At 49.5% G+C, this 22,839-nt stretch overlaps 1 protein-coding gene across 5 annotated transcripts in view; it reads left to right on the forward strand.

Annotated features, from left to right (window-relative positions):
• The window catches only part of NUAK1 (NUAK family kinase 1), an 88,001-nt gene that overhangs the window by 30,755 nt on the left and 34,407 nt on the right, over nucleotides 1-22,839 (forward strand). For 4 of the 5 annotated variants that reach the window (XM_021091583.1, XM_013988236.2, XM_003126093.6 and 1 more), the window contains one exon: nucleotides 14,246-14,366. In XM_021091583.1, the coding sequence (XP_020947242.1) occupies nucleotides 14,294-14,366 (73 nt within the window). In that variant the 5' untranslated portion in view covers nucleotides 14,246-14,293. Of the gene's footprint in view, nucleotides 1-645; nucleotides 3,186-14,245; nucleotides 14,367-22,839 lie in introns of those variants that run through there. The other variant, XM_021091582.1, reaches the window with a different exon arrangement.

Here is a 22,839-nt window from a genome sequence, read left to right on the forward strand (position 1 = left end):
GGGTTCAGCCGGGATGTTTCTGGCTTGCGGTCGCTGGACTTGACAGTTTTGTTGTAAGCGAATGGTTCTTATGAAGTGTTGCCATAAAGGCCAGGCTGGGTCCAGGAGGGGGTGTCCTCATGGAGCTGCACACTCAAATTGTTCTGATTAGCTTCCCGGCCAGATTGGTCACGCTATTTGAACAGGCCGATATCTGAGCTGCTTTTCTCCAAGGTTTAGAGGACAGGGAAAAGAAGTGTCAGCAACGGCAGGATTTGGGCGTATTCCTCCTCTTCCTCCTCCTCCTTCATTTTTTCTTTCTTTTAAGGGCCACACCTGTGGCACATGGACGTTGCCAGGCTAGGGGTTGAATACAGCCACAGCTGGGGCCTCTGCCACAGCCACAGCAACATGGGATCCGAGCCACACCTGCGACCTACACCGCAGCTTGCTGCATCACCTCATCCTTACCTCACTGAGCAAGACCAGGGATGGAACCCACATCCTCATGGACACTAGTTGATTTCTTAACCTACTGTGCCGCAATGGGAACTCTGAGGGGGGTGTTTTTTCTTTACCCTGGGGTTCCATAGATTTGCTGGCACTTGGAAACAGGTGTGGCCCAGCGGAAGCAGTGTTGGCCATGGAGTGTAAGTACCTGGGTTGGAACTTGGGGTGTTGCCTTTATGACCCGTGCGGACTTGGGGATTTCCCTCCCTCAGTGTCCGTTTCCTTCTCCTGGAAAATAGGCAGCCTGTCTCATGGGTGGTGGGGAGAGGAACATAAAATAGGAGGGCATTGGGCTCATTGCAGGAGGTCATTTACACACTGTGGTGTTGCATCCACGGGTTTGTGGTCTCACCTGCAAGTACAGATTCAGTGTGGACCAGAGTGGACTCAGGACTCGGACCTCAGCCATTTGTAGGTTCTGGCCCTGGCTGGTGGTAGTGGGTAGATGGGTAAAACATTCTTAAATAAACTACAGCGGATGAGATGCATCGTCTTTGATTCAGTTCAGCTCAACACGTATTAATTGAATGTCTGCTATGGGACCAGACTCTTCCTTAGATGCTGAGGACACAGGGGGAAGGAGGCCGTTAGGGTTCCTGTCCTGCCATCTCCGCTTCCTAGGCCTGGTATTGACCATGACTGACCCTCTCTCGTTAGATTATGTGTTGACTGTGATTCAGGCAGTGTGGACAACTGTGTATTGGTCTGCTCTAGCTGCTATAACAAGACCACGGCCTAAGTGACTTAAACAACAGAAGTTTATTTTTCTCTCAGTTCTGGAGGCTGGAAATCCAAGGTCAAGGTGCTGGCAGGGTTGGTTTCTCAGGAGACCTCTCTTCTTGGCTTAAAAACAGCTGCCGCCTTCTCCCTGTGTCCTCACGCGGCCTTGGCTCAGTGAGCACGCGCTCCTGCCGTCTCTTCTTCATCCTCTAAGGACGCCTGTCCTATTGCATCAGGACCCTACTCTTCTGCCCTCATTTAACCTTAGTCACCTCCTTAAAGGCCCCACCTCCAAATACAGTCACCCAGGGCGGGTTGGGGGGCAGGTTAGGGCTTCCACATTTGAATTTGGAGGGGGGACGCAGTTCAGTTTATAACAACTGGTAAATATTTTATAGATGTGAGCATTATTTGGCAGAGACTAACTAGACTTCCTGCCCCTTTCTTGCAAGTTGGGTCAGAATGACCTGACTGAACCCCCCATCGGCCAGAAAAGAGGGCAGACCTCCATAATAATTTACTGTGGCTTTGTTGGGGTGAGAAAGGAATCATTGTAAAAACCTCATCTGGATGGATGCTGAAGATGGTATTGCGACCCCTTTCAGTCAAGTGAAGTCGTTGGAGGCCCACCTTGTGGGGGAGACGTGGGTGCGTAAGGCACTGGGCTGGGTGAGCAGAAGGGAAGGGAAGGTGTTTTCCCGGCTCTTGTCAGCGACGGGGCAGTTAACACTCCGAGCAGAGTGAGACTCAGTGCCGCTCTTACTTAGGACCATGAGTGGGACTTGGGGGTGGAAACGGGGGAGCGATGCACAGAAGGACCTCTCAGGAGGCCCTGCCCCTGCACAGGTACCTGCTTTTGCCTGTGATCTTACAAAAGAACACTCTCCTAGGGAGGGTCTTAGAGTCCTGGAAAGAGTCTCTCCTTGGGCCATACCCTGGGTCAGCATCTGCCTGTTGGCATGGGGACAGTGAAGTAGCTTGACTGACAGTCTCTTTAAAACTGCATCCAGGAGTTCCCTGGTGGCTCAGTGGGTTGAGGACCCAGCGTTGTCACCGCTGTGGCCCAGGTCGCTGCGGGTTTGATCCCTGGTCAGGGAACTTTTGTATGTTGCAGGCGTGGCCAAAAAACAAAAACAAACAAAAACAAACCTGCAACCTGCGGGGCAGGAGTGGTCCCCAGAGCAAAGTCAGGGTGCCGTTAGTAGGAGGGTGAACGGATGCAGGGCAGGGAGGAGCCTGCCTGTCCACTGCCCTCTCCGTTGGGATTGGAAGCAACTTGAAGGATAGATCCATGCTCTGCCGGACCTAGATCATTGTCTTATCCAGAGGCAATCTCCCTAAATCGCTTGCTGGAGGATGGACTCATTGTCACATCCTTTTAGGGACATACTCTCCAGCCCCTTCCATCCACCCTGCCTTGTGCCCAGATGCCTTGGCTGGCCCAAAGCGAGCAGCAGGGAACACAGGTGGACCGGATTTTGAAGATGGGAATGATTTAAATAAGAAAAGACTTAGGGTGGAGACAAGGCTGGTTGGCTTTGGTGGGGCCTGGATCTCCGGAGACTGATTTCAGCCCCTTTTTTGGATTAGACCTCCCCTTACTGCCAGGCACTGTGCTGCCTGCTTTGTCACTGTGGGTCCAGGGCTTCAGAGTATGGTCTTGGGGTTTAGCGAGACCCAGCCCTCCTACTCATTAGCTGTGTGCCCCAGGGCAAGTTACTTAGCGCCCTCAGACTCCATTTAAACTCACTGAGAAAGAAAGCAGGTTTTCGCAAGAATTTAATGAGTGAGCGGTTGAGAGGTTTAACAGGCGGGTGCCCAGTGCCTCGGATCCCTGGCAATGATCGTGATTACCATTAGCTGGTGTGAATGATCTCCCAGCTCCTCTGGAGCGGACACTTATTACTCCATTTTAAAGATGAGCAAGTTCAGGCTCAGTTCTTTGGGGAGTAGCAGGGATTCGCCGGCTTTGAGAGGTGAGCAAGTTCAAAGACTCAGTGGCGGGGGTGGGGGGCGGGGGGGGTTGGGCGGAACAAGCAGCCCAATTATTGCTTTAGGGTTTCTACAAAAGGTCCTTTTTAATACCTGGGGTCCATTTCAGCAGCAGCTCTTTGGTGTAGACAAAACACTAGTCACTTGCTAGGCACAGGAGATGTTGCCGTGAATAAAACAGAAATGGCCTCTGTGTGAGAAGCCTACAAGGAACGGTGAGTGAGGTTATGAAAGGGGACGGATAATGTGCCTTTTTGGCGGTGGGGGGGGGTGTGCTCCCTGCAGGGGATGCATTCGGAGGAGAGGAGTTCAGCTGGAGAAGTTTGTTGCAGGCAGTAGGCTGTGGAGGGATCCTGGCAGAGGAATTGACAAGCACAAATGCCCAGGGGCGTGATCACAGCCAGGCAGCTCCTTGAGTCCCTGTAATGACCACGGACCCCTGCCCTAGTCTCCCCTGGGGTGGGAACTGAGGGATGGGTGTTGGGTGAAGCGACGGGCCTGATGGGCTTGGCAGGGGCTGAGTGTGTTTCATGGGGGTGGGGCTCTTCTGGCTGGATGGGGGCTGTGCATTTGTAGCCAGAGGCGCTGTGCTGTGACAAGGTCCCCGGCAGGTTTGTGGGGTGGTAATTAGCGGGCTGACAAGCACTCAGATGGACTGTGCAGGGGGGCTGGGGGGCAGAGGCCAGCCTGTTAGCACGCTGGGTAATGGACAATAAGAGCTTCTCCTGGAAGGAAAAGAAGCTGCTGCTTGCGAGGAGATGATGAATGAGGCCTCGGGGGACAGACTGCAGCCTGGGCCATTTATTGTTCCTTCCCTGTCTGATAAGTCTTTGCAAACTAATTGCTGTAAGCTGGTTCTCCTCTAAAGAGAGAAGAGGGACTTGGTCAGGATAAAAATAACTTCTGACGACTCTTATCCGCAAAATCACCCATGGTTAAAATATAAAATTTAAAGCCATGCCTTTTAATTAGTGTGTGTAGTATATGTATTTTACTGCCCTAAGAAATTAAAAGCTTTTTTTCTTTGTTTTGCTCACCTGGATCAGCAAAACTCAATTGGCTAATTTCCTTTTCCTTTTAGAAAACTCATTTTGTTTCTAGGTCCTTTGTGTTCCTTATTCAGTGATCCCAAGGTCAGTGATTCAGTGGCAGCCTGAAGTTAATATTTAAAAGCAGTGTTTTCAGTGAATTAAGAAATAATGGGCTAAGAACCTCCCGGGTCTGCCTACTCTGTGTAACATCAAATCAGGCTTCAGATATGGGAACACGGTTGGGACTGAGTAGGACTGAAAGCAGTGCTGCCACATGTGTGTGTGTGTGTGAGGACAGCCCCTTGGCATCAGATGGACATGACATCAGGCAGGCGGGCTGTGAAACGGGTCCCAATTTGCCAGCACGCTTAGCAGTAGCTGTCCCCCCTCCCCCTCCCATCTCGGTTTATTAATAATGCAGCAGTTCTGGGGACTTGGCCATGCCGGGCCCTGCCTCCCACGTCAGTGTTAAACCTTTTCAGTCCTGCTGCTCTCGCTCTGGTTTGGGACTTGGTTAGGCATTCTCACCCTGGGTCTGACAGATCCCAGACTGGAGGAGGGCTCAGGTTTCCTGTTGCCACTCCAGGGCTGCTGTTTACTCCGTGAACTTGGGCCTGTACTTGAACCTCCCTGGGACTCAGTTTGCTCCTCTGTGAAATGAGGGGGTTGGCATAGAAAATTCCGGATCCTTGCAGCTCTAACATCTGCGGGTGATAATGATGCTAGTTACACCTTCTCTGCCCTTCATCATTTGATAGGATTCCTGCTGCCACCTGCGGTGTCGGGGTGGGGGCGGGGGTTGGTGCTTTTGTCATCCTCGTTTGCAGTTGAGGAAACCAAAGCTGCGACGACAGGTTTGCCTGAGTCCCTCCCTGTGCAGGGGGTGCCTGGGCCAAGTTCCTGTGACTGATGACAGGGCCAAGGGGCTGAGCCTGGGCATCTGAGCAGTTCTGGCTGGGCCTCCACTGGGCCTGGAGTTTGATAAATCAGAGTTGTGTGACCCTAAGTTTATCTAAGCCATGGTATAAATGTGTCAGGGTGATCCAATGCTGCTCCTTAAGGCTGTCCAACTTAGAAGTAACCTCAGCCCCCTCATCTGCCCTCTCGCCGCCCCCAGGCCAGTTGTAACCAGGAAGAAGAGCAGTTGAACTTTAGATTTCTGAGTTGGTGTTGCATTTGGCGTTCAGGAATGTGAAAATCCAAAAATAAATCCCTGCTTGGCCACTCTGGTCCCAGCTGGATGAGCCTTGCAGTCTTAGTCCTTTTGTGACTGTGCAGCATCTGTGTATTTGTGTAGCATTTTTTGGGCTTCTAGAGGCTTTGTCCTGCAGGAGGCCCTTAGAGACTTCCAGCAGGTCCTGGTAAGAGTGGGCTGCTCAGAGGCCTGGCTGAACCCTCTCTCCTGTGGCCGGACTCCCTCTCCTGTGGCTGGACCCCCTCCTGCACCCCCCTCTCCTGTGGCTGCACCCTCTCTTCCAGAGCAGGAGGGACAGAGGCTGCAGAGTCCACTTCCTCTCCCTTCCCCTGAACACGTTCATTCACTTTCACCAAGTGTGGGCGCTCCAGGTGGCCGGCAGAGCATGAAGTACCTGTGAGCAGCCAGCTTCCATGGCCTCAGGGCATCCACAGGCCTGGCTGGGCTCTGATGGGCCAAAAGTCCTCTGGGAACAAATCTCCACCTTCCCAGGGGAAAATGAATGCCTGTCACCCAGTCCCTTCAAGCAAGTAGCTTGTTTTAAAAAATTCTCCTCTTTATAGATGGGCAGTTCATTCATTTTCCTTAATCGTCTAGTGTTTCATATGATTGCATGATATTTAAGTTATGGAGTAAGTGCCATCCTGGCCACACTGACTCTGGTTTAAGGTGGCAATTCTCAAACCACTGAGGGTAGCAGAAGTACCTGGGAGGCTGGGAAAAAGTGCCCATCCCAGGGGGTTCCCGTCATGGCTCAGTGGTAACAAACTCAACTGGTATCTATGAGGATGCGGGTTCGATCCCTGGCTTTGCTCGGTGTGTTAAGGATCTGGCACTGCCGTGAGCTGTGGTGTAGGTTCAGACGCAGCTTAGATCCTGGGTTGCTGTGATGCAGGCTGGCAGCTGCAGCTCTGATTCGACCCCTAGCCTGGGAACCTCAATATGCTGCGAGTGCAGCCGAAAAGGAAAAAAAGAAAAAAAAAGTGCCCATCCCAGTTTGTCCTCCTCTTCACGTTCAATAGGCCTGGGGTTGGGCCCCGGAATCTGCATTTTGACAACCAGCGTCCCCTTTCTGTTCCCGGTGAAGGGATCTGATGCAGGTGGTGTGCCCAGCAGCCTTTGGCACGGTGCTCTGTTCTTGAATCTGGCTGCGCGCTCGGGCAGGTTTGTCACTTGCTTGGGCATTGCTGCAGGTGTTAACTTTCCACTGGCCTTTTCTTCCCCACTCCTTTGGTTCCTGTCCGGTCAGCCATGGCCACTATCTCCTGTTTACAAACCTCAGCGCCAAGGCAGGGAGTGCAAATCTGCCCGAGATTTTAGTCATTGATTCCACGTCCCTTGGGGCCTCACCAACGGGTAGTAATGACACTCTTTGCTCAGGCTTTGAAGCGGGGTGGGTGCAAAACAAGGAGTGACTTGTACATGTAGATAAACGCCGAGGTCCTCCTAAGCGGGCCCTGGCCCAGTCAATTCAAAATCTGGTTTGCTGTGTAAATGCTGAGGATAGACCACGTTTTTTCATGGCAGGAAAAAAAAAAAAGTCAGCATCATCTAAGGAAACATCATGTCTTATGGAGAAGTTTTGGGAAATCGAGGATTGAGAGCTGATTTACACAGGATGATATTTTCAGAACATCTTACAAAATTAAAGGGCAGGTGGTGGCAAATGGCAGGATGCCATTCTTTGAAGAAAAAGCCCTTTCTTCCACATGCCCTGCTCCCTGGCATTGGGGAGCCTCTCGCAGAGCCTGCTGATACATCGCTTGGCTTGCAACCCACTTCTGTCTGAAAAAACATCCATGTATCAACATGAATCAACAGGCTGGAGTGGAAGAGGCCCGTGGGCCCCGCGGCAGGGCTGGCTTGGGTCCCTGTGGGGCTGATTGCATCACAGCAGCTTGCTTGAATGTTGTCCTGAGTTGGCCAGACTCCTCACAAAGAGCTGGGGGCCATTTCATTAATTAGGGTGGCCTCCTGGCTGGCATCCCCGTGGTGATGGGCAGGCCCAGCCTTTCTGAGTGGAAGCTGGTTGGTGATCCTGGGGAGGTTTGGACCAGTAGGGTGCCTGTGGAGCTATGCCTTGCTCCACACTGATCATCCATCAGACCAGAGCAGGAACCCCTACACTGGCCTCCAACTTGACTTGGCTAAACACGCCCATTGCAAGTGGCCTCTGGGCCTGTGGTGAGAAGAGATCCCCCAAGGTGCCTCTGACTCAGTGCCCTGTTGCTCCCTGGAACATGGCGGGGGGGGGGCGGGTGTGAGATCACACCTTGCGAATGGCAGTGAGGCTGCCAGCTCCTGTTGCTGGGATTAGAACGCAAACTTGTTCTCACTAAGTGATGCTAATGCCGTGTTTATGGCCCTGTTTCTTCCCTGCTGCTCAGCCCTGCCTCGCAGGACCTCACGTGGGACCCTGTAAAAAATTTCATCTGCTTGGAGGGGGCCCAACACCCTGGGCTTCAGAGACCGAGAAATTCTGTCTCCTGCCGTGTTTGCTGTCCATCCCAACATTATCCATGGCCTCAAGAACCTGCAGCCTCTGGGCTCAGCCTGCCTGGGTTCAAGTCCCAGCTCCATCTTTTACAGGCTGCCAGACCTTGGGCAATACTGATCTTCTCGGTGCCTCAGTGCTCCCCTACAGTGGGGTTGTAGGGAAGACTAAATGAGATAAGGTCCATTGGCACCTGATTAATGTATAGTAAATATTACTTGCTGCTTTTTTTTTTTAAGGGGCACACTCCCGAGGCCTATGGAGATTTCCAGGCTAGGGGTCAAATCGGAGCTACAGCTGCGGCCTCCACCACAACCACAGCAATGCCAAATCCCAGCCGCGTCTGTGACCTACACCACAGCTCATGGCAGTGCCGGATCCTTAACCCACTGAGCAAGACCAGGGATCGAACCCACAACCTCATGGTTACTAGTCAGATTTGTTTCTGCTGCGCCACAATGGGAACTCCTTGTTGCTGCTTTTATTAAAAATATTACCATTGCTTAAAAAATGTCGAGATGGCAGGGCCATCGGCGGAGCACTCAGATGTCACTGCTCAAGGTGTGGCCCCTGGACTGACATCACTGGTGTCCCCTGGGAGCTGCTAGAGATCCAGAATCCCAGGCCCCGTGTTAGACCTTTGGATTCAGAATCTGCATTTTTGAAAAAGATACCCAGGAGTTCCCCTTGTGGTGCAGTGGGAACAAATCCTACTGGCATCCATGAAGTGTGGGTTCTATCCCTGGCCTTATTCGGTGGGTTAGGAATCCGGTGTTGGTGTGAGCTATGGTGTAGGTGGAAGACACAGCTCAGATCTGGTGTTGCTGTGGCTGTGGCGTAAGCCAGCAGCTGTAGCTCCAATTCGACCCCTAGCCCGGAAACTTCCATATGCCATGGGTGCAGCCCTAAAAAGAAAAAAAAAAAGAAGATACCCGGGAGCCCTTTGAGAGGCCTCTTCTGGAACTCTCCCTTCAGGCTGTTGTTGATCAGTGTGCATCCCCGGAGGTGGCTGTGCAGGGAAGAGGGCAGTGATTCTTTTGGTTGGAGCCTCAGGCGCACATAGTCTGCCTGGCACTTCCCCGACCCCCCCCAAGCAGGCCAGAGAGACAGCTGGCTGCCCCCTCTACACAGGCATGCAGGCTGGGTATTCATTTTAACCTGCTCTTGCCTTATTGCAAATGAGAGGGAGGGGAGGATGCGTGGGCAGAATGGGCAGGGTAGAGGCCTCTGTAATGATGTGCTGTGGGCTCGTCAGCCCCGTAAATGTGGCCCAGGACCCCGTGTCACTGCATGGCTGACAGGCCTCCTTATCGTCACTGCCATTCAGTCAACACCTGAGTACCAGGCCCTTCCTTACATTAGGTCCCCTCCTCACAACAGCCTCAAGAGTTAGGACGCGCTGACCCCATTCTACAGATGAGGGAACTGAGACTCCAGCTCTTAATATTCACCACGGCCCCTGAGGAAGAGGACGCCTGGCAGGCTGCAGAGCAGGTGGTTTTTGGTGATTATTCCAAAAAGGAAAAACTCCCCCTCTCTCCCTGCAGAAGCGAAGGCTGTTCCATTTAACAAGGGATCGGAATTGGCCCTGCCGTTTGCCTCTTAAACAGGCAGACTCCGCCACAGGGCAGCATTTGCAGATCCACAGCCATAAGGTTTAATCATTAAGCTATAGGGTGGCCTTGTTTGAAAGCAGACCGTTTTATAGGGCACGCGGTGCCGTCTAGACCTGGGAACACTTATGAGGGGCTGGGCTGCGTGTTGGGCTCAAACACCTGAGCTCTTAGCGTCAGTTATTTTGAAGCAGAGTGAAATCTCTCAGACTCGTGCAGGAACAAACTGGACTTTGACTTTTTGGAGGGTGTTTGATTTCAGACATTTGCTAATCTCTTCCTGCTGGGGCCTTTCCTTACCTCTGTCTTTCTTTGTAGATGTGGGCGAGGATTGAAGGAAACTGGGGAGGGGGCTTGCTCCATAATATCAGGCATCCCTGAGAGTTCCCACTGTGGCACAGTGGGTGAGAACCCGACATAGTGTCTGGGAGGATGCGGGTTTGATCCCTGGCCTCATGCAGTGGGTTAAGGATCTGGCACTGCCACAAGCTGCTATGCACGTCGCAGATGTGGCACGGATCTGGTGTTGCCATGGCTGTGGCATAGGCTGGCAGCTGCAGCTCTGGTTTGAGCCCTAGCCTGGGACCTTCCATATGCTGCAATGTAGCTGTAAAAAGAAAAGAAAAAATAGAATCCAACTGCAGCCTCTTGGCTTACTGCAGAGGTGCAGGCTCGGTCCCTGGCCCGGGGCGAGTGGGTTAAAGAATCAGGCATTGCTGTAGCTGCAGCATAGGTTGCAGCTGCTGTTCAGATTCAGTCCCTGACCTTGGAACTAACATGCTGCAGGTGCGACCACTTAAAAAAAAATCGGGTATCTCCGTGTGTCTCTTTGGTAGCCTTTGGCCCCGAGGGTGATCATGTAATTATGTGTGTGATTTTTGCCTATTGTCCTCGTCCCTTTGACTCCCCCTTGGGGGCTGGGGGCAGGATCACATTGGATGGTGCAGGCTCAGCACCACGCTTGGTACCTGCTCGAAAGGATTACGTGACTGAACAGTCAAGACCCAGAAAGGCTGAAGTGGATACCGTGAGTCAGCATTTTGACTCTAAGTGGGAACATTGGATTCCCCTGTTCAGCTGGGAACTGTAAGAAGGGGAAGGGGGAAAATGGTCCTGAGGTTGCTTTTTGGGTTCCAGTTGTTCATCCCCCTGCGGAGGACCCAGGAGCCAGGATGCTCGTGTGGGTCCAGCTGTTCTGAGCTCCTGGACGTTTCTGACCAGGGTACAGTTTGAAGACTCAGGAGAGAGAGATTTCTTGCTTTTTGTGCAGTTTGGGAACAGATGTGGTCTCCGTTCCCTAGGTCTTGAGTTGCCGTCCCACGAGGCAGCAGCAGGGGTTCAAGTCTGTTCCCCGCGTGGAGGGAGGGAAGGCAGGCGGCCCTGTTAACGGGATATTTTCCACGGGTTAAACATGGCTGGCATGTATCGAGCACTCAGCCTGGGCCAGGCATGTGCGAAGCCGTTTAATCCTCATAGGGAACCTGTGAGGTAGGTACTGTTTTTCCCCTACTTGACAGATGAAGAAACTGGAGCACAGAGAGGTGATGCAACCTGCTCAAGGGCCGTGGTTTTCGCCAGGATTTGAAGCCTTGAACTTAACCATTAGGCTCTACTGCTTCCCTGTGTGCTGGCTCACTTTCTCCTTCAATGTCACGAAGGGGGACTGTGTTCCGTTACACGAGCTGCATTTATAGATCTCATTCTCCTTTCTAAACCGGCTCTTCAAACATGTGACAGCCATTCTTAGCTCTGGGTCCTATGGAAACCTACTGGGACCTGGATTTGGCTTCAGGCTGAATATGCAGCCCGCAAAGAAGCAGGATCATTTCAGATGGTTCAGGAAAGGTGGAGAGAGAGAAAGAGGATAAGGCCAGGAGTGTCCTTATCAGCTCGAGGAGTCAGGGAGGGCCTCCCTAGGTGACCACGGTGCTGATGCTTGAGTGACAAGGATGTAAAGATCCGTGGTGTATAGAGCACTTGGCACCGGGTCTGTACCATCTATTAAATGCCCTGTGAATGCCTGTTATTCCTGTCCTTACTGTTTTTGTGATTGGCCATTAACTGGATCCGTGACCTTGTCGAGTCATCTCACCGCTCCTGGAAGTTGAATTGAATATCTTCCCCCTGGCCTTGACAGTTGCACAGTTCTGAGTGGTTTCTAGCATTTGTCTCCCATCCCCCCGCTTTGAGATGGGGGGCAGAATGAGCCCTCTTGTGTTTGCCATGGAAGATGCCTTGTCGGAAGAAGGACGCTTTTGTGGAGGGACTGTGGCCATTAACATTTATGGAGTCCTTTTTGTTTCCTCGGTGCTGAGTAGGGTTTTATTAGAATGTGGGCACTTTTCCTTTTCGTCCTGGGCTGGAAGCATCGCCCCCGCCCCCCGGCCCCCGGCAGACACACCGTGGGACCGTTGGCCTCTCGCTCACGGCTGAGGGGATTGGCAAGTGGGCTCTTTTCTTGCCCCCCAGAATGTTTGCTACCCTCCCTTGACCCTGGAAGGTAAAAGAATTTATTTCTGCTGTCTTTTGACAATAGGGTCTCCTCAAGGCCAAGTTCAGACGGCTGCATAGTCAAAGGGGTGGTTGCTCCCCTCAGCCCCTCCTGAGTTCATGGAGGAATGTAGGAGCTGGTCCAAGAGCCACCCACATCCTCTGTGGCCTGTGTGTGTTCACTGTCTGCTTCCTCCCAGAGCAAGCTCCCAGGATTGCAGGCCTGGCTCAGATAAAATAAAGCCTTCCAGTCAGATCTTTACATTTGACGCAAGCAGAGGTGGGCCTTTCTTGCTGCACAGGATGGGGCCTGGGGGAGCTGGGGAGCTGGGCACCGCGGTAAAAAGGGGCCTTGAGGCTGGATGCTCATTCATCTCTGTGCAGCCTTTTATCCAGCCACGTGGTCCACCCACAGTCCTTGGGGGAGGGAGCTGCCTGCCCCGGGTTTACAGCAGGGTGTCCAGCGTTTCCTCTGCTTTCTCCATTCCTCGATGGCCCACGTAGGGAGGATGCCAGAGGATCCTAAGTCATCTTCCTAACGTGCCCGTCTTGGCCGTGTTGTTTGATGGGCGGGGTCTCTCTTTTTTTGCTCCAGTTCCACCATCTCTTCCCTGGTCTGGCCTTTCACCTTCCCGATGACATCAAGCCCTCCCCTCCCCTCTCTGCCCTCCTTCCCACCTTCTCCCTTTCCTTCTCTGTCTACATGCCTGCCCACACTCTGTGCTTTCTCAGGCATGCCACCTGCCGGGCATGGTGTTAGCCTTGGAGATAAAGAGGTGAATAAGATCCCCAGGAGGGTGGCATCAAGTGACGAAACCAGTACTGATTTAATGACAGCTGGGGAAGGTTCTGCTCATGAGACGTCCAGGAACCTGCCAGTTGATTTAACCAGCCAACAGCAAAAAGAATACTAAGCTCTTCCCAGTTCTTGTTGAGTCATAGATGGTCTGATTGTAGTTTAGAAGCATTTCCATGTATAGAGCTGCGTGGGGATCTAACGCAGGTCCAACGTTGCGAATGTTCACAGATGTGAGTGCGTTCCTGCTGAGGCTGGTGAGGCTGCTGTGCTTGACCCTGTGATGGTCAAAGTGTGGCCCTGGGCTGCTGCTCACAAAGCCTTTTTTCTCCAGAGCACTTCGTGCCTTTGCAATCCAGAGGGATGGTTTTACTTCCTTTCATCCAGGAAAGGGGCTAAGGTGAAAGTCGAGGTCACAGCAGAACCAGGTTGGAGGGGGCTGAAGCAAAGCTGGCAGCAGATTGGTTGGCAGGCTTCGTTGTAACCCACAGATAACTCCCCCCACCAGAGTAGTTTTTGCCCCCCTTTAGAGCCAAAGTGGATTAAATTACCAACCAGCTTGTCTATGAGCAGAGATGAAGCCATTGGCAAACATTATTATTATTCCTTATTAGATTCCCATTGTCATTTGATGCCTTCTGATTGATGTGTTTCTTTTGAGTAATTGATCTGTGCAGTGGCCCTGGCAGTCCTCTGCAGTTTGGATTTGCAGATGATGTTGGCAAGGAGCTTTCAGAACCAGCCGGGGTTGGGCAGGGAGTCGAGCTGTTGCTTCCTTGTTTCACTCTGATTTTTCTCTAGCAGCCTCTTGGTCACATCACGTGCTGTCAGAGGTGCCTTCATGAGAGGAAGGATGTAGGAAGGATTTGGCTTCTGAGCAATTGCATCAGCACGGCCGGGGCTGAAATCTTAAAACCCAAGGTTTGAGCAGAACTGGCTTGGCGATGGGGCCCCCCACCCGAGCTCAAGCCTTTTGTAGTCATTGCTGAGGCAGCCGGGTGGGGCTGAGTGATGCTAATTTCGCCTAGCCAAGTGTAGGCATTGACACCCTGTAAACCAAGCTCTCTCTTTTTTTTTTTTTTTTTATTTTTTCAAAGGATCAAGATCCCTAGAGTAAATGAATCCGGTCCTGTGAAGCAGCCCTGTGCCTTATTTAAAAAAAAAAAAAAAAAAAAAAAACCAAAAAAGCAAAACAAACCCACACCATCCCAAACCCCAGGCTGTTAAAACCTGATGTGTTCTGTTGTCTGGAGAAGGGTGTTTTTGCTATAAATGAAAGACATGACGGGGGTATTTCGAAGCTTTGTTTTGGTTATTTCTGGTCCTGCCAACAAGTAACATCTGTATTTATTTTCCAAACTCTTCGAATGGCTGATTTGCATCTGTTTAGTTCTCCGAATAACATTTCATTTCCTGACTTTATAGGTTGCTATAAAATCCATCCGTAAGGACAAAATTAAGGATGAACAAGACATGGTTCACATCAGACGAGAGATTGAGATCATGTCATCCCTCAGCCATCCTCATATCATCAGTATTTATGAAGGTCAGTGATTTTTTTTTTTTTTCTTCTTTCACCCCCGTATCAGTTACCATTTCTCATACCATGGGGCCTGCCAAGATTTTTTTGTAATTGCCCTTCTGGGCAAGAGCCAAGTATTCTTCCTCATGATGCAAAAATAGCTGGGTGTTATCTCTTACTTGGTTACCTTGAGTGCAGCCAGACACATGTTACACAGCTCACTTTGGTCATAAAAGAGCTCTGGTGGGTGCCTTCTTCCGTCTTCCCAGTTCCTTGGCAGTTGCTAAGCAACCTGCATGAGTTACTGAAAGTGGGTAGGTGAAATAGCCATGGTGTCTGGAAAATGGCAGTTGGCTGGGTGGCCAAGAAACGGTGGGTCCATTGTAAATGTCATTGCCAGCGCCGATGCTTCAGGGGTGGTGTCATGCATTATTCAAAGTTAGTCTCCTTTGAGTTAGGAATTAACTTCCTGCAGGTCTAAGAAATCCCAAGAAAGAAGAGGGATCTGTTGGGGTGACAGATGCTTTGCACACGTTCAAGTTGTTGATGTTTGTAGAAAGGCAGGAAGGGGGAAAATCTTATAAAAGTGCTCATGCTTCAAGGCTTTGGTCCCTCGAGGGAAGGAATGGAGAGTTTGAACTTCCCACAGCCTATCATTTTATAAAAAAAAAGTCTCTTAAACATTTACACGAGCAACATGTGTTTACTGCAGACATGACTGAAATACAACTGTTAAAATTATAAAAGTAATTTCTGTTCGAACTCTCAGTATAATAAATAGCTCTCTATCCATATTTATATTTTATCAGTTTCTCTATGTCTGTGGATTTTATCCACAGTTAGATTATACTATTTATACTGAGTTTTAGCTTAATTTTTTCCCCCAATTTTTATATCACGTATCTCTTCCTATGTCAATAAATATTCCCCTATTAGGACATTTTAAAAGACTTTATAGTATTCCATTTATGGACATACCATAATTTATTGAATCTTTTTCCTTTTGTCAAATACATAAATTGTTTCAAGTTTCTGGTTATTATAAACAAGTCTTAAATACCTTCCTGGTACATCGGTTTTATATGCATTTCTTTTTTTTTTTTTTTTTTTTGGTCTTTTTTTTTTGCCATTTCTTGGGCCGTTCCCGCGGCGTATGGAGGTTCCCAGGCTAGGGGTCTAATCAGAGCCATAGCTGCCGGCCTATGCCAGAGCCACAGCAACGTGGGATCCAAGCCGCATCTGCAACCTACACCACAGCCCACGGCAACGCCAGATCCTTAACCCACTAAGCAAGGGCAGGGATTGAACCTGCAACCTCATGGTTCCTAGTGGATTCATTAATCACTGAGCCACGATGGGAACTCCTATATGCATTTCTAATTATTTTCTTATGAAACATTCCTAGTCTTGGACTTACTGAGTCCAAATGTTTCTGCAGAATATTTTAAAATATATGATTGAGTCAGAGAAATAAACTTATTTTTAATTTCTGGTCAGATCATAACTTATACAGTAAGGACTGGGAGGAAACCAGATGGTAATGCTAACATTTTTCTGATATTTCAAGTTTTCCTTCTGGTTCCTTGGCTTTTGCTTTTTTTTTTTCTTGCTATTCTTTCTTTCCTGCTCTTTCTTTCCTTTCTTTGGCCGTGCCTGTGGGTGAAGAAGTTCCCGGGCCAGGGATTGAACCTGAGTCACAGCAATGACAATGCTAACTCTTTAACTGCTAGGCCATCAGGGAACTCCTTTTCTGCTATTTCTACTTTTGCTTGTCATCCGAAAGTAAATGCTAGTAGTACTTTTATCTTGATTTTTCTAAAGCTCATTTTTGGGGTCCTTGGGTATAGGATTTTTAAGGGAAATTTTCATTTATTTGGTCATTTATTCCTTCCACAAACGTCTCTTGTAGTGGGTCTCAAAGCACAGTCCCTGGACCAGCATTGTTGGCATAAATTGGCATCATTTGAAGTGCAGCATCCCAGGCCCTACCCAGGACTTGCTGTCAATATATAAGCAACATATTCTGGGACCATAGAGGCCCACGCTTAGAAGTTTTCATGGAAATATATGACATCCAGGCTGGGCCTTGAAGGAGTTTTTTTTGAGGAAGAATTGGCTTAAGTAGAATTCTGGACTAATAAAACAAATCTGAATATGCTTGGTACTTGAGGGGAATTTCCAGAAGTTAGAAGTGGGTTGAGACACAAAATGCAGGATGAGAGTGAGTTTTATTAAGTTTGGAGTGTTTTTGCTCTATGTGGCCCAGTTACCATGGAAACCTGAAGGCCCTCCTTGCATGGTGTGGAGTGTGGACCAGTGTGGGTCATGTGCCCTGTGAGCACTGCTGTGTGTGCAAGTCCTTGGCCTAGAGCAGGAGGCTTCCTTACCAGGAAGGGAGAGAGAGTGTTAATCCAGCGTGAAGTTTCCAGGTTCTTTATCTGGGAGGTGGTCTGTGGTCATGGAAATCTGGCATTGAGAAGCCTACCTCCATTGCCAGCCTCATGCCCTTCTCGGCCTGGGAACTCCTGGCCAGAAGGGGAACAGGAATCTGTCCCCCTCCCAAGGGAAGGCCAGAGACGAACCTCAGTGGAAGAACATTTTCTCGTCAAGATCCAGATGGCCTCAGTCCAGCCCCAGCTGGAGGCTTCAGGAAGAGAAGCCCTTGCTTATAACTTTAAAGATGGGTACCAGCATGAATTAAGTTTTCTCTGGGTGACTAGAAATAAGTTCCCAAGGCCTCAGGTGAGGGCTTGGACTTCAATTCATAAAACCTTTAGAACTGGTGGTAGAGAGTCAGGAAAGAGTGTGAGTTCTCACACCAGCCCTGAGACCTTGGGCAGGATGGTGGGCCTTTCAGTGCCTCAGTGATTGTACCTATAAAATGGGAATGACCATTCTGCCCCTCTCTCAGGGTTGGTCAGTAGGTTTAAATGAGATGATGCATGTCTTGGTAAGCTCTAAAAGGTCATTGTTATGAAGACCCCATGATCATCATAAGTGGTTCTTAACTTGGGGTCCATTGACAAGAGTACTTCGCGGGTGAACTGCGGGGGAGGGGGGGTGTCCTGTAGATCCTCTGGAATGGGATAAAACTATGCTGTCTAATACAGAAGCCAGTCACCACAGCTGGATATTTAAATGTAAATTAATTGAAAGAAATGAAAAATTCAGTTCTGCAGTCACCTTAGCCACATTTCAAGTGGCTCCACAGCCACGTGTGGATAGGGACGGCCACACTGGACAGCGCAGATATGGAACGTTTTTGTCATTGCAGGATGGGACCCTGTTGGTGTATAATGTTTTCAGTGTTAAGTTCATGCGTAATTTTTTTCTAGGTAGGGGGTAAATGCATAGCTTTCATCAGACCCTCAGAGGGAGTCCTGACCTCTGGTAGGTGAAAAAGAAACCCACCGCCTTTCAGGGTTTTGTGACCTGCAGAGTGCCCTGCAAATAAGGTAGTGTTTTCATCTAGAAAACTCCCAGGGACCTAAGTGTGGCTCGCTTTTGCTTTTAATTTCTTAGAGAGCTCCAAGTTTCTGTTCTGTTCTCTTTCCCTTCTCCCACGCAAGTTCTGTTTCTCCCACATCCATGAAATAACTGTGGAGGAGGGCAGCTCCCCTCCCTTCCCCAGGGGATAGGAACAAGGCGCTATTCCAGCTCTTATACCTCTAACTCTGACTCCGCAATCTCTAGGGCTCGTGACCTTGTCTGCTTCCCTGCCCAGGACCCCAGGACCCTGCTCCCAGAGTGAAGTTAAACATCCTGATGTCGCCTGTTGAACTCTGAATTGTTTGCAAAGCTCTCTCACATCTGGTCTCATTTGAGCTCTACAGCACACCTGGGGGGGTGGGCCTCCAGGTGTTCCCATTTTGTAGTTGTGGAAACTGAGGCTCTGAAGGTTAATGATTCCCTCGGCTGCTACCACAGATCGAATGGCCTAAACAATAGGAGTTGATTTGGTCCTGGTTTTGAAGGCTGAAAACCCAAGACCAAGGTGTCAGTAGAGTTGGTTTCTTCTAAGGCCTTAGAATTGTTTCTTCAGCAAGGACCTTTGTTCTTTGTGATTTAAAATATACACAGGAGTTCCTGCTGTGGCACAGTGGGTTAAGAATCCAACTGCAGAAGCTTGCATCCTGCAGAGGTGTGGGTTGGAGGCACGGGATCAAGCTCTGGCCTGGCATGGTGGGTTGAAGGATCTGGTATGGCCCAGCTGTGGGTAGCTCACAGCTGCTGCTCGGAATCAGTCCCTGGCCCAGAAACTTCCATATGCCACAGGTGCGGCCATTAAAAAAAAACTGGAGTTCTCATTGTAAGTGCATCGGTAACAAACCCGACTAGTATCCCTGAGGACAAGGGTTTGATCCTTGGCCTCGCTCAGTGGTTTAAGGATCTGGTGTTGCCATGAGCTGCGGTGTAGGTTGAAGACACAGCTCAGATCTGGCATTGTTGTGGCTGCTACATAGGCCAGCAGCTGCAGTTCCAATTCAACCCATAACCCAGGAACTTCCATATGCTGCAGGTGTGGCCCTAAAAAGGAAAAAAAAAAATTTACACTTGAAAATAATACTAATAATAGCTAGGAGTTATTGAGTACCTTGTGCTAGGATGGATTATGTATTATCTTATTTAATCCTTACATCCATGAAAGACAAATTGTTAACATCCCTATTTTATGGTTAAAAAAAAATGAAGCTTATAGGCTAAGGGCCTTTTCCAACATTATACCAACTGCCAGTAAGTGGTAGATCTGAGAGATGAACCTAGTCAGCCTCACTGTGAAGCTGGTGCTCCTAATGCTAGCCAGGTCATGTGGTGGTCTGCAGCGACCCCTACTTTGGGCTGCCTTGTCCTAGAACCTGTGTTCCAGAGACTTCCTGGCCTCCACAGAGGTTACTGTCTAAGAAATGTGAGAGCATTGTGTATTTTTTTTTTTTTTTTTTTGTCTTTTGTCTTTTTGTCTTTTGTTGTTGTTGTTGCTATTTCTTGGGCCGCCCCCGCGGCATATGGAGGTTCCCAGGCTAGGGGTTGAATCGGAGCTGTAGCCACAGGCCTACGCCAGAGCCACAGCAACGTGGGCTCCGAGCCGCGTCTGCAACCTACACCACAGCTCACGGCAACGCCGGATGGTTAACCCACTGAGCAAGGGCAGGGACCGAACCCGCAACCTCATGGTTCCTAGTCGGATTCGTTAACCACTGAGCCACGACGGGAACTCCAGCATTGGGTATTTTAGAAACGATTTCTGCCTGCATCTCAGGAAGAAGCTTGGGGCCCCAATCTGGTAAACTCACTGGTCAAGTGTTTTCTAAGCGACAGCTCATGGAAATAGAAGTTACTGGTATCTTATTCACAATACCTTCAGGCTCCAGAAATCTGCAACTTCACCGAATCGATGCTACTGTTCACCACATCTCAAAAATAATTTCTTTCGAATGTTTCCTTCTTGAACCAGACCCGGGGTTACTCTCCTATTGACCCAGAGGTGAAGGTGACTGACCCTCAAATTTGTCAACTTGGCGTAAACACAAACCGTAGCTGGCTTCTAATGCTAAGTAAACAAAGAAGGAGAGACACACCTCTTGCAGCCTGTGAGGCTGAGGGTAACCTAATTGAGAGAGAAAAGGAAGAAAGCAATCTCTGGCACCATCTTGAGATGGACCCCTGTTTCCAGTCAAAGGAATTCCAGTCTCCCAGCGGGGAAGTAATTGACAATGTGCAAAGAACAGCTGAAAAGGAAGTGCCCGCTGGAGCTTTCAACTTGGTTGCCTAGGATGGAAGAGATAAAAAACGATTTTTGCCTGGGGTTCTGATTGCAGGACCCAAGTTCAAACATCAAAGGCACATTGTCTCACCCCCATTTCCCCTTTGAAAGTCTAGGAGACTCAATTTGCAAAACTGAGGACAAGCATCTCACAGCACAGGGCTTCAGGGAAGTCGCACCCCATCTGGTAAAGGTCGGGCGCATAAAAGCAGAAAGGTGGGGGGCGGGGGATTGGGCCAGGCCTTCATTTTATCCCCTTGGTTTTTTTTTTTTTTTTTTTTGGTTCCTGGAAATCTCTCTTCTTGGCCTTGCAAGATTACATCTCATTCTTGGCCCTTGGCATTGTGATGTGCCGGAACTGGCCAGCGTTTCGTCATGTCCCTTGTCTTAGATAAGGGTGAACCTGGCTTTCTGGGACAAAGTAAGGGAGGCTATTTGGCGCTTGTCAGCTGTGATTGTTCTCCTTTGGGATTTCTCAAACTTCACAAACAAAATAGCAAAGCAAATAAGCAAGTGTGTTTTGATCGTCACTGGAGCCTCATTACCTGGCTCCATGAGCCTTAAACCTGCTGCCCGTTAGAAGATGTAAAAGAAGCTATATTCCAAAAAATTCTTGGAGTTTGCATTGTGGCGCAGCAGAAACGAATCCGACTAGGAACCATGTGGTTTCAGGTTCGATCCCTGGCCTTGCTAAGTGGGTCAAGGATCCGGCGTTGCTGTGAGCCGTGGTGTAGGTCGCAGAAGCAGCCAGATCTGGCATTGTGGTGGCTGTGGTGTAGCCGGTGGCTACAGCTCCAATTCGACTCCTAGCCTGGGAACCTCCATGTGCTGCAGGTGAGGCCCAAAGAAAGACAAAAAAAAATAAAAAATTCTCCAAATGTCTACCGTTAAGACATTGCCAGTTAAAAGATCCTCCTGGAGTTCCCGTCATGGCTCAGCAGGTTATGAGCCCAGATAGTATCCATGAGGATGTAGGTTTGATCCCTAGCCTTGCTCAGTGGATTAAGAATCCGGTGTTGCTATGAGCTGTGGTGTAGGTCTCCGACGTAGCTTGGATCTGGCTTTACTGTGGCTGTGGCGTAGGCTGGCAGCTGTTGCTCTAGTTCAACCGCTAGCCTGGAAACTTCTGTATGCCACGGGTGTAGCCCTAAAAAGCAAAAAAAAAAAAAAAAAAAAAAAGCTCCTCCCATCTTCCTGGAAGTATACATTACAATATGCTTCTTAAAGCTGCCTATGCCTCCTGACTGTCCAGTAGATCTTTCTGAAAGGGGATATAGTTTTTGCCACTTAGTGAAAAAATACTGCTTTTAAGAATCCAGGCTCTTGGAGTTCTCATTGTGGCGTAGTGGTAAAGAACCCAACTAGTATCCATGAGGACTTGGGTTGATCCCTGGCCTTGCTCAGTGTGTTCAGGATCCAGTGTTGCCTTGAGCTGTGGTGTAGGTTGAAGACTCCGCTCAGATCCCGATTGCTTCGGCTGTGGTGTAGGCTGGCAGCTGCAGCTCCGATTCAACCCCTAGCCTGGGAACCTCATATGCCACAAATGTGGCCCTAAAAGCAAAAAAAAAAAAAAAATCCGGACTCAGATGAAGGCGTTCCTACCTTCTCCTCCCTCGCAGCTTATGGCCAGAAGTCCTGGAGTCAGGAACTGTTGCAGCCTCTGGAAAAGAACCCCTTAAGGATGGCAGGACCCTGATAAACTGACTAATAATGCATTTGGGCACTGTTCTCAGAGGGCGATCCAGGACCAGCAGCAGCAGCATCTCCTAGGCCCCACCCCAGACCCACTGAATCAGAAACCCTGCCTGTGGGCCGGGTGTTGGCTGTGTAATAACCAGCCTTCCACGTGACTCTGATGTACTCTTAAATTTACAAACCACTGTATTAGAAAAACCCTTGCTCAGTAGGTTAGAAGCCAAAGTCCAATATTGATGCGAGCATCAATGACTTGGAAATACCTACAGAGGAAGCAGTTAACATATCTCTTCTCTGGCTCAAGTGTCGTGATCCAGATTTTCAGGCAGCAAGCAGATCCTGCGTTAGGCCCTTTTGAAGGCAGGGGGCGGCTGAGCTGATCTCACAGCGTCTGTGGGTCACTAATACTACCCACTGTTCTCATTCATTTGCTTACTGAGTCATTCATCATTCAGTCATTCATTCATTTGACAAAAATGTATTGAGCACCTGTGTTCCAGGTACTGTTCTAGCAGGATGAGTATGTATTTATGGTCCAAATGGGCCTAGATGTGAATGAGTCAGCTTGTTTGCCAGTTACTGTTACGTGACCTTGCGGTAGTGACTTAACCTCTCTGAGGCTCAGTTCCCTTAGCTATAAAATGGGGTCACCAGCGAGCTACTTAATAGATAAGATTGTGAGGATTAAATAAGATAATGAATAAAATTGCAAAGCATGGTCCCCGGTACATGCTTAATAAGCTATACTGATCACTGTTTTATGTTTTTCTCTGCTTTTTAGGGCCACACCCATGGCATATGGAAGTTCCCAGGCTAGAGATTGAATCGGAGCTGCAGCTGCCGGCCTACGCCACAGCCACAGTGGGATCTAAGCTTCGTCTGTGACCTATACCACAGCGCGCGGCAACACCAGAGCCCCAACTCACTGAGCGGGACCAGGGATCGGACCCTCAACCTCATGGATACTAGTAGGATTTGTTTCTGCTGCACCACAACAGAAACTCCCCTATTGGTTGTTCTTGATGTGATGTTTGGGATCTG

This window comes from Sus scrofa, chromosome 5, assembly GCF_000003025.6.
Source record: "Sus scrofa isolate TJ Tabasco breed Duroc chromosome 5, Sscrofa11.1, whole genome shotgun sequence".
Taxonomy (NCBI): Eukaryota; Metazoa; Chordata; class Mammalia; order Artiodactyla; family Suidae; genus Sus; species Sus scrofa.